Source organism: Netta rufina (genome assembly GCF_964035555.1).
Source record: "Netta rufina genome assembly, chromosome: 18".
NCBI classification, from domain to species: Eukaryota; Metazoa; Chordata; class Aves; order Anseriformes; family Anatidae; genus Netta; species Netta rufina.
Window position 1 is genome coordinate 8910927 of NC_140142.1, and position 12167 is coordinate 8923093.

Here is a 12167-nt window from a genome sequence, read left to right on the forward strand (position 1 = left end):
GAGAGGGATAGCATTTAGATGTAGCGGTAAGGCTTACAGTTACTGCTTCAAAATATTGCCAGGGCTTGACATGGATGTTTTCCTAGTAAGTGTTGCAGCAGCACAGCCTTGCCTGAACCCCTCTCACCTCTTCCAGATCTTTCCTTTCTGTTAGCCTAGTCCCTCTTCTCTCCCCCAAATTTCCCACCTTTATTCACCCAGATTTCCCCTGGCCTTCCCAAAGGAGTCACCCTGTTGGGGGCAGCTTCCTGAAAGCCTTTATGACCTCAGAGGCTCTGCCTCCCTGCTGTTGTCCAGACAGGGGCTGGGACAGAAGTGGCCTCACAGCCAGCATCCACAAGGGTCACAAGGAGGTGTTGTGCTCAGGAAGCCTCTTTCCAGGCCACCCAGGAGCACCAGATGCATGCCGTTCACAGTCCCTCGGGTACTCTGCCTGCCAACCAGCTCATGCTTCAGAAGGTCTTCTACATGTCCAGACTCACGTTTCCTCATGCAGCCTTTAGCAACTCCATTGCATCCTAAAGGAAATGCCCACCCATATGTGGAAAAGTGATTCAAGACCTTTATATGTACTTTGGGAAAACATATATTTTAGGCAAATTCTGCAGAGAAGGAGTTGATGTGACAGTTATGATGACTAGGATTGCTTTATTCAGATGGTATTCTAGGGGACCGTACCTCCAATGGGAAGTGAACTTTAGACTCTCTCTGTCCCACTGGAATTCATGGCTGGCTCCCTTAGGGAACAGCTTATGGCACTTGGTCTCATTCAGGTTCATCTCACCCCACCCACACCGGGTGCAGTCTCATATGGACAAGAGAAACATGGACTCCTGATGTAGTCATTTAGTGTCCATATCCAGAGGAAGAAACCATCTGTGTGAGCTGCAGCGAGGACCCAGTGCTGGGAATGGTGGTTGCAAGAGGCTGATCTCAGACCATTGGCCTGAGGCAGCATCTGCCAGGGTGTCCAGAGAACAAAGTCCAAGCCCAGCCCCTGCTCTGCTGGTCCTCCCTGACTCTCCCAGGAAGACAGTCTTTCATGCTGTGGATACAGGCTGGTGAAGTCAAAACCTCATGGGTGCTGGGCACCAACAGGCAGGAATGGAATCATCCCTCCCTGCTTAAAATATGATCCTGGGACTCCTATCTTATCTGCCTGAGCCCACAGAGAAACAAGCAAAGCCAGGAGCCTCTTTCAAGTCTGTTGCTTTGAAATATCCATGAGAGCATCTTTGGGAGAGGAGCTGAGCTTTCAGGCGCTGCCCTGAGCAGATCCCCTTTTATACTGGAGAAGCTGGTATGGAGCCAGCTGTGTTAGAGAAGTGCCCCTGGCCTGTCCCTTCCTGTGCACACAGGAGCACAAAGAGCAAGTAACAAGTGCAATCAGTCCTCGCAGCAACACAAGAGCTCCGTAGGAGAGTGTGGGTGGTGAAATGGAGAGCTGATTTGGACAGACCAAGCCCTGGGGCTCCCTGGCAGTGCTGCTGTGCCAGGAGTCTTCTCCCCTTCCACCTCTGAACACAGCCAAGTGCCACCACCTTTCTCTGAGGAAGCACCTCAGGCAAGCAAGTCACTGCAGGAACCATCTTTTTATTTAAATACACATTAAATATTTAATTGCCCATTAAATACACCTCTTTTATACCAAGTCTCAGAGTCACATGAGACACTCAGTAGCGAACTGGAAAAGGGAATAAAAGGATTTTTTTATTTTTTAAAATATATCACCACATAAGTAAAGCAAAAAGAAAAAAAAAAAGGCAAAAAGAAAAAAAAAAAAGATAACAGAAAAAAAAAAAAGAAAAACGAAAAAAAAGAAAACAACAAGATCTTCCTTGGCCTTTAATGAGTTACATTAAGAGTGATATAAAATGGACATGCAGTTATTTGCTTCTCATAAACCTCCAGTCATCACTTTCCACACTGCATCCTTCAGCTCCTGGTTCCTCATGCTGTAGATGAGGGGATTCACTGCTGGAGGCACCACCGAGTACAGAACCGCCAGCAAAAGATTCAGGGAGGAGCAGGACACGGAGGGGGGTTTCAGGTAGGCAAATGTGGCAGTGCTTATGAACAGAGAGACCACGGCCAGGTGAGGGAGGCATGTGGAAAAGGCTTTGTGCCGGCCCTGCTGCGAGGGGATCCTCAGCACGACCCTGAAGATCTGCACATAGGACAGCACAAGGAAAACAAAAAAAACAAATAATAAACAGACACTAACCACAATAAGCCCAACTTCTCTGAGGTAGGCATCTGAGCAGGAGAGCTTGAGGATCTGGGGAATTTCACAGAAGAACTGGTCCAGGGCATTGCCTTGGCAGAGAGGGAGGGAAAAGGTATTGGCAGTGTGCAGCACAGCATAGAGAAAAGTACTGCCCCAGGCAGCTGCTGCCATGTTGACACAAGTCCTGCTGTTCATTATTGTCTGGTAGTGCAGGGGTTTGCAGATGGCAATGTAGCGTTCATAAGCCATGATGATGAGAAGAGAAAACTCTGCTGTGACAAAGACAACAAAGAAAAAGACCTGGGTACCACAATCTGCATAGGAAATGGCCCTGATGTCCCACAGGGAATTGGTCATGGCTTTGGGAACGGTGGAGGAGATGCAGCCCATGTCAAGGAGGGCGAGATTGAGGAGGAAGAAGTACATGGGGGTGTGGAGGTGGTGGTTGCAGGCTACAGCGGTGAGGATGAGGCCGTTGCCCAGGAGGGCAGCCAGGTAGATGCCCAGGAAGAGGCCGAAGTGCAGGAGCTGCAGCTCGCGTGTGTCTGCGAATGGCAGGAGGAGGAACTCTGTGGGGAAGCTGCTGTTGGACATTTGCTGCCTCCGGTCATGGATTCCTTTCCATGGAGGAAAAATAGAGTCACAGTAGTGAGCCTTGTCTGAGCAAAACTGCTACTGTGTTTCAGAGATTCCTCCTCAACAAGATATACTGTGTCTTCCTTATGAGCTCTGTTTTGTTCTCTCTGAGGTGCCTCAATGTCCAGGAAGATCCTCTGAGGGCTTAGCAGAAGTCAGTACTACCCTACAATATCCGGTGAAGGGCGCTGGGGATGAATCTGTGGTGCCCAATAGCCAGAGGCACCTCTATTTTCAGGTTCCAAGCAGGACATTCAGCAATCCCATGAGGAACACTAAAGGCGGTGTTGGTGTTCTCTGTAAGGAGAGGGGTGTGAAAAGAAATTCTGAGGCTCTTCATCGACCTACAGTTCTCTTTCAGTGTCATGCTCTGAAAGCCTCAGTGAAGGACACAGCCTGACAACTCCATTATCATGCCCCATGACTCTCCTTCAGGGCATGTAAAAGAAATGAGAAACACCAGAGATTTCCTTCCCATCAGTTAGTGCATGTGCTGGTCTTTCCTTTTGTTCTCACCTAAGGTTGCCCCTGGGGTGCTGTGGATCTGTGAGCAGTCTGAACAAGGCAGCAGCCTCTGGACACCAGCAGGACCCTGCCCTGCTCCTACCAGCCACAGTTTGAGCCCACAGCTCCCTGGGCAGCTCCTCTGCAGGCTGAGTGCTGAGCCTGGCAGGCAGCAGAGGCCCTGCCCCAGCACACTCCCCTGGGGCACAGCAGGGACCCTGCTCAGCACCACAGCCCTGGGCACCCTGCCTGCAACCTGGCTTCACAGCCTGCCACCAGCCCTGTGAGAAGGAAACCTCATGTCCTGCCCCTCTGACAGCTTAGGCAGGAAATCATTGATCCAGGAAACAGCCCCATCCTCTGCACTGGAGAAGCCAATATATAAACCAGGAAACCTATATTACTGTAGTTTAGAGCCACAGATCCCTCAGGACTACCAGCCATGGAACTGACAACTGTAGAAGAGACCCCTAGGATACTTGCATCTGCCTTGCCCTGCAGACAGAGACTTACCCTGTTCAGGGCTCTGAAGATTTCTCCCGCACTGAGCTCTCAGCATCCTCCCTCCACACTGCCTTTAACATCTCCTTCCCTTCTCTCAGTTGCCCTTGTCCCCTGCAGGCAGTGTCCCCAGCCCTGCACTATGTAGAGGAGCTGCTCCTGGGCAGAGCTGTCTCCCTGCAGCACTGCCCGCTTGCCAGGAGCTGCCCTTGGGCCCAGGAGCCCAGCCCAGCTCAGCTGCAGAGCTCCATCCCAAGGCCTCACTGTCCCTGCCCTCTCTTGTGTCCCCTGAGATGTCTGTCACTGGGCCTTCAGGGAACCAACTTTGAAACAGGCTGACGCAATCCCCTATGATCCCTCCGCCAGATGAGGAGTGACACTTACTTTCAGCAGTGTCATTTCTCCTATCAGGAGGAGTTGCATCAAAGAATCACCTTGTCCTCTTCCACTTTTAGGCAGAACACCCAGACTGTGACTGGCAGGAATCCCATTTTCCCAAGCAGAGGCAAGAGATCACAAGGACTCAGTTGAGACATCTCATCCTGAGTTTGTTGTCTTAAGGCTCAAATGGGGCCCAGAACTTTCAGTACAAGAAGTTGGGATTTCTCTTAACTTCTTCTCAAGTACAGCACTTCTGAGGTGCCAGACGTTGTATAAGATAGATTCCATGAGAACTTCAGAGACTGGAAATGTAAGTATTAGCATTTTGTCAGGATATGCCTCCTAAAAATATTGCCTTCCTTTTTGCCTTTTCCCTAACATGGGATCTTTACCTTTAGCTAAAAAAATATATGAAACTCCCCTATAACATATCTCTCTCATCCCCCTCTAAGGGACATCCCCTCTCTGACTTCTCTTCTCCAAGCTAAACAAGCCCCGCTCTCTCAGCCTATCCTTGTATAAGAGATACTGCAGTCTCCTCATCATCTTTGTAGCCCTCCTCTGGACTCTCTTCAGTAGTTCCATGTCCCTGTACTGGGACAGTTCCATGTTCCATGTACTGGGAGGCCCAGAACTGGACACAATGCTCCAGTTGAGGCCTCACCAGGGCTGAGTAGAGGGGGAGGATCACCTCTCTTGACCTGCTGGCAACACTCTTTGAAATGCACCCCAGGATACCGTTGGCCTTCTTGGCCAAGGGAACATTGCTGGTGCAAGGGAACATTGCTGACTCATGGCTAACATGCTGTCTACCAGGACTGCCTTGTCCTTCTCTGCAGAGCTGCTTTATAACAGGTCACCGCCCAACCTCTACTGGTGCATGGGGTTATTCCTCCTAGGAGAAGGACCTTGCACTTGCCTTTCTTGAACTTAATGAGGTTCCTCACTGCCTTGCTCTACAGTCTACCGAGGTCCCTCCAAATGGCGGCACAGACTTCTGGAGTATCAGCCCCTCCTCCCAGTTTTGTATCTTCAGCACATTTGCTAAGGTTCCACTCTGTTGCATTGTCTAGGATGAATAAGTTGAACAAGACTGGACCCAGTACTGACCCCCGGGGGACAGCTGGGGATGTTCAGCCTGGAGATGAGAAGGCTCCGGGGTGACCTCATTGCAAATTTTCAGTACTTAAAGAGGGCTTATTAAAAAGATGGAGGGTTTTTTTTTTATTATTTTATTTTCTCAATCACTTAATGACAGGAGAAGGGGGAATGGTTTTAAACTAAAAGAGGGGAGATTTAGGTTATGGGTGAGGCTCACATGGGTTTCTTTGTGGAACTATTGGAGAGCATCCAGAGAAGGACTACAGAGATGATGAAGGGCCTAAGGGGTAGACGTATGAGGAGCGGCTGAGGTCACTTGGTCTGTTCAGCCTGGAAAAGAGGAGGCTGAGGGGAGACCTCATCGTGGTCTACAGCTTCCTCATGAGGGAGAATGGAGAGGCAGGCGCCGAATTATTTTCTTTGTTTATTATTTTATTATTTTCAGTGGTCGCCCACTGGAACAGGCTCCCCACGGACATAGTCACGGCACCAAGCCTGCTGAAGTTTAAGAAGGGTTTGGACAGTGCTCTCAGTCATATGGTCTGAATTTTTGGGTAGACTTGTGTGGTGCCAGTAGTTGAGCTCGATGATCCTTATGGGTCCCTTCCAACTCGGGATATTCTATGATTCTATGATACACCAGCCATGTGCCTGAAGGCGGCCTATCAGGCCCTTAGGCACAATACTCCAACACCCACCTGCCCAGCCATGGGCCTCCTCTTGAGATCCTGAGGCACAGGTGACCTACCTCAGAAGAACATCCCCACCCATCTCCTTGAGCCCTATGACCTGGCCAGATCTATATCAGCCTCTTGGGGCCAACCTGATTTGATTACATGATCGGAGTGCAGGGATTTGGGAGTTAGGTCTTCAGGTTAGGGTCTAGGGATTAGATCTTGCTTTCCAGGTTTAGGGATTTGGCAGAGTCTTAGAGGGAGGCTTTGGTGTTCTGCTTTGGGTAGCCAGTTACTGTTTAAGGTATGGGCTAGATTTTTGGTTACGGTTTTATTATCTGCTTTGTTTGGGGATAAGGGCTGCTATTAAAACTGTGAATTTAATAATAGAAATTAAAGGCCTGAGATAAGGGTGATCAATAGGTTAAGACTAATGGTAACAGGAGATGTGTTTGGAGTTTGAGTTCAAGGTAGGATTTGATGTTGGGGATTAGAGCAGTGGATTTGTTCAGGGTGAGGGATGGCATTTTGGGTAGGACTACATGTATGTCCTAAGGTTGCAAGTAAGAAATATTGCCAAACTTGAATATTTTCCAGCATCAGCACCCTTACCTGAAACCCTTTTCTCTCTTCCAAATCCTTCCTTTCTCTTAGCCACTTCAGTCTTCTCTCCACCAATCTGCCACTTTATTTTCCCGGCCTTCCCCTAACCTCCCATACATGTCATCCTGCCGGGGGCAGCTTTCTAATGGCCTTTATGACCCCGGAGGCTCTGCCTCCCTGCTGTTGGTCAGCCAGGGGCTGGGACAGAAGTGACCTCACAGCCAGCATCCACAGGGCTACAAGGAGTAGTTGTGCTCAGGAGGTCTCTTCCCAGCCTACGTCCTCCCCCCCCAGGAGCAGTGGGTGCAGGGGATGCCCTGCACAATCCCTCATGTTTCCCCATGTAGCATTTAGCAACACCAGTGCATCCTGAAGGAAATGCCCATCTCTGTGTGGAAAAGTGAATCAAGAAATGAATTTTAGGAAAATGGTGAGAACTCTACAGAGAAGGAGTTGGTGTGAAAGTCATGATGTCTAATTTTGCTTTATTTAGCTGGTTTCCCAGGAGACCATATTTCTAAAGAGAAGGGACCTTGAGACTCTGTCTGTCCCACTGCACATGATAGCAGTTTCTGACACTTGTGTTCACTCAGGGTCATCTCACTGCACCAATACTATGGGCCGTCTCGTATAGACAGGGCAAGCGTGGATTCCTGATGTAGTCATTTGGTGTCCTTCCATGTAGAAACAAACCACCTGTGTGAGCTGGGCCAAGAGCCCAGTGCTGGGAAAGGTGGTTGTGAGGGGCTGCTCTGGGACCATTGCCCTGGGGCAGCATCTCCAGGGTGTCCACAGAACAAGGGCTCATTCCAGCCCCTGCTCTGCTACTTCTCCCTGTCTTTGCCAGGAGACCAGCACAGCCCAGACTCTCCCCAGCTCTCCACACCTCCCTGTCCTCTCCCCAGCCCAGCCCAGTAGCCAGCCCAGGCTGCAATGCCCCCAAAGCAGCAAGTGGAAAAGTGGAGGGCAGTGGCAGTGTCCCTGCTGCTGACATCTGCAAATTACCTCACCTCCTCGCCTTCCCCTTGTAGAAGAGACACACAAGCCTCATTGAGTCCAACTCGTTTCCAATGTCAGAGACATTTTGGGGTGATTCATTCAATCTAGTCTTTGAAATTTCACCAGAGGTTTCACAACTAATTCAGCAGACTGCTTTCTCTGTGCTTGCTGTGTTCCCTGCAGTTGCAGAGCTCTCCTTTGCCTGTTCCATCCCAGATTTAGCACCTTACCTCTGGGTGGCTCCACCTTGGACATGCTCATGCTCTGTGGGCTCCATGCCCTGTTGACTCCCTGGCACACACTGTTCCTGCCAATCCCCTGGGCTCTCCTGGTGACTTCCACTTCCCTCCAGAAAGACACCTGCCTGCCTTCACACCTATTGCATGCTGTGGATACAGGCAAGTGAAGTCACCATCTCTATGGGTGCCAGACACCAGCAGGCAATTCCAAAATCAGCCCTTCCTGCCTAAAAGCTGATCCTTGGTGATCAGCTGATCTCGTCGCCCTGAGCCCACAGAGAAACAAGCTAAGCAAGGAGCCTCCTTTGAGTCGGTTCCTTTGCAATATCCATGAGATGAGATGTGGGAGAAGAGCTGAGCCTTCAGGCACTGCCCTCAGTGCCAGATCCCCTTTTATGCTGGAGGTGCTGGTACGGAGCCAGCTGTGTTAGAGAACCTGGCCTGTGGACAAAGGACTTCCCCACAGCAGCACAATGAGCAAGCAACAAGAGCAATCAGAACTCACAGCAACAGAAGGGCTCTGAAGGAGAGTGTGGGAGGTGAAAGAGAGCACCTCAGGACAGACCAAGCCCTCAGGCTCCCTGGTAATGCTGCTGTGCCAGGACTCTTCTCTCCTCCACCTCTGCACAGAGCCAAGTGCCCCTGAAGTTCCCCCACAGGTGTCTGAGGAAGGATCTCAGGCAAGAAAGTAACTACAGGGTCCTTTCTTATATTTAAACATACAGAGAGCCTGGCTCATTGTTTCCACCAAGTCTTGGAGTCACTCAAGCAGGCAAATATGAAAATGAAGGGGAGGAAAAATGTTATGTCTTTTCCATAAGTAAGGAAAAAGAAAAAATGGGGAGCAGAATGTGGCCCTCATAATCCATGAGGACATGGTTGGAGACCTGCTACAGCACTTAGATGTACACAAATCAGTGGGGTCGGATGGGATCCACATGAGAATACTGGTGGAAGAGCTGACCAAGACACTTTCCATCATTTATCAACAGTCCTGGCTACCTGGGGAGGTCCCAGTCAACTGGTGGCTAGCAAATGTGACACCCATCTACAATGAGGGTTGGAGGGTGGACCCAGGAAACGATGGGCCTGTTAGTTTGACTTCAGTACCAGGGAAGCTCATGGAACAGGTTATCTTGAGTGTCATCATGCAGCACTCGGAAGGCTCTGCAGAAGTATCTGGATAGGCTGGATGCATGGGCTAAGGCCAACTGTATGATGTTCAACAAGGTCATGTGCCAGGTCTTGCACCTGAGGAGCAATAACCCCAAGCAGAGCTACAGGCTGGGAGATGAGAGGTTGGAAAGCTGCCTGGCAGAGAAGGACCTGGGAGTATTGGTGGGTAGTCGGCTGAATACGAGCCAGCAGTGTGCTCAGGTAGCCAAGAACGCCAACAGCATCCTGGCTTGTATAAGAAGCAGTATGGCCAGCAGGGCTAGGGAAGTGATTGTCCCCCTGTACTCGGCTCTGGTGAGGCCGCACCTCGAGTACTGTGTTCAGTTTTGGGTCCCTCGCTACAAGAAGGACATCGAGGTGCTTGAGCGAGTCCAGAGAAGGGCGATGAAGCTGGTGAGGGGTCTGGAGAACAAGTCCTACAAGGAGCGGTTGAGGGAGCTGGGATTGTTCAGCCTGGAGAAGAGGAGGCTCAGGGGCGACCATATGTCTCTCTATAGATACCTTAAAGGAGGCTGTGACAAGGTGGACATTGGTCTATTCTCCAACATGGCCTTTTATAGGACAAGGGGGAATAGGTTAAAGTTGCACCAGAGGAGGTTTAGGTTGAATATTGGGAAAAACTTCTTTACAAGGAAGGCAGAAGGAGACTGGCCAGGAGAGATGTGAGATCTGGGGAAGGAAAGAGGAGCTTGGACAGCAGAAGCTAACAGTTTTGAAGAGGTAAGAATATTCAGGTAATGTTGATCCCACCATAAAGCTGACTTAAAGCAGTCATGTAAGGGCCTTACCCTGTTTTAACCTGTTACATTAATACCTAAATCTAAATGCCACTCCACACCCTGACAGGAATCCACCGCTCTAATTTTTTACAAAAATATCCCTTGAAGCCAAGATTAGTCCATAACCCTTTCCATTACCTTTCCTCTATTACAGAATCACAGAATCACATGGGAGTGCAGGACATTCCCTTCCAGTGGCTGGAGTCAGGGCCTGGCCCTTTTACTTCAGCACAACAAACCCAGACTTTTCTCAGCACAGTGCTTTGCCTATCTGTAATCATGGCCTCCAATTATCTGCCCTAACAAGTCCCTGAGGAGAATCTCTTGGTAACAGCCCTCAGTGGGGCCCATTAATACTCCAAGTCACTTCAACTTCTCCTTCTGACTTTACTTTCTCAAGCAATTGCATCATTCTTCTCTCAGTATCTGACATTAACGGACTGAGCACTAAAATCCACCATGGAACTCATTAAAATGCAGAAACACCTAAGGAACCATATGTCTTCCATAGTTTTATTCAAGTCTTCAAGACTTGGAGAACTAATTGGAGAGCTTTCATGGTGTAGTTAAGGAGGAAGATTTCAAAAAGCACCTAATACAAATCTTTTCTCATTTTAAAGGGTGAATTTTATGGCATTTCAGTTTTGAGCATCTTTCTTCAATTGATATTAATCCAGCGCTTAACCTATGGAGACGTCCATAGGGAGGGAAAGCAGACTATTGAGGTCTGACAGTGCATGGACAACCTTGCTCCTCACCACCCCAATCCTGACATTTCTCTCATTGGCCACCTGGCATTTTCATCACTTTTCCTTACTCCACACTTCTGCACTGAAGTCTGCAGCTGGCTGTTACAGCCCCTTTGCACCAGCTCCCACCTGTTTTCCTTAGAAACCTGGCTGCACACAGAAGGTTTTTTCCTTATTTTAAAACAATCAACAGGAAAACATGCAGCAATTTTCCAAACAGCAAAGCAAGCTCCTCATCTTGTATGTCTCCAGTCAGGCTTACCTCACTGGTTTATCCTCACAAAAGCATGACTGTAGATTAAGTATTTTATACTGATTGATAAGAAATTATAGGTATTAAGATTAGTATTATTCCATATGATCTTAATTCAATGATAAATGATGAGGAGCTTGCTACAGAAACAATTAGGCAGAACTGCTAATCGATGGGCAAGCTTGAACTCAATGAAGCTCAAAGCAGAAACTGGGTCAGTGAGAGCAGCCTGAATGATCAAAGAGTAAGGGGGGGCAAAGCAGGAGAACCATGGGAAGTGCATAGGTCCAGACAGGCATCTGGAAAGGGGACATTCAACAGGGATTGTTTATTCAAGATGGGTGGAAGTGCCTGGAAGATGAGGGTGTATACCATGATGGAGAAAGCAATGAAATGCAAGTGCTCATGACCATCAGTATTTCTTCTCCTGTGATGAATGTAGATCCTGAAAATTCACCTGAAGAGGGATGTAGATCACTGGTGAAGGAACTGTGGTTTTGTGCCATCACGAATTAGGATTATAAAAACACTTCCACATGTAACAGTAACATGTCCCACCCCATATATACCATCCTGTGTGGCAGGACAGATGGAGCCAACAACCAAGGGACAAATTTGGGTGTCAATGAGGGGGCCCAGCAGAGACAAGGAGTCAAGGCAGTGGGGTGGGGGAGGCCAGGAGAAGCAGCCCAAGGGGTTGTGAGGAATGTTTTAACAATTCGTGTCCATAAAAAACAATTCTGTTTGAATCCTGTCTGCCTCTGGGCCCTGCACTGGCAATTTAATTCTTGAACCACAGATGCAGTGTGTCCCAGTCTCCCCCTCATTCTAGTCAATTTATCACGTCTTCAGAAAACACTCCTTAAATTTATGAACCTGTTTGCTTTTGTTATTCTGGACTTCTATTTCTAACAGTTACAGTCTTTTCTCCTGTCTTCTTCGAGATTAACTTAACACTGCTATAGATGTGTCTGTGAATGGCTGGGGAAGAATGTTTTAATTACTCGTGAAGAGTCAAATAAGAAAGCTGTTTGTGTTTGATGTCTGGGAGTTTCAGAACAACTGATAACAACTAGTGACTGTTATGGGATACTATGCGGATCTTTGGTATCTGGTTAGGGGGGGCGAGAGATAAAGAGGAAGGAAAAAGAAGCTGAAGGACGGCTGGGAGACAAGACCTGCAGAGAATGTTCTATAAACTTGGTATGGTGCCAAGTAAGTACAAAGGGGGAGAGGAAGACTACGAGCCTTCAGCATGAAAGACCCCTACAGACCCCCAGAAGAGACCCCCAGAGGAGACTGCGCATGCTCCAGTAGGAGGGACTGGACCCCGGAAGCTAATTAT

The 12167-nt window shown here is 48.8% G+C and overlaps 1 protein-coding gene across 1 annotated transcript; it reads right to left on the reverse strand.

The window, feature by feature from the left end:
• Positions 1–1897: 1897 nt before the first annotated feature.
• LOC311216389 (olfactory receptor 14C36-like) lies at positions 1898–2821 on the reverse strand (the record flags this gene model as incomplete). Its single annotated transcript, XM_084297932.1, has 1 exon — positions 1898–2821. The coding sequence occupies one exon, from the start codon at positions 2819–2821 to the stop codon at positions 1898–1900; it is 924 nt and encodes a 307-aa protein (XP_084154058.1).
• Positions 2822–12167: the final 9346 nt, after the last annotated feature.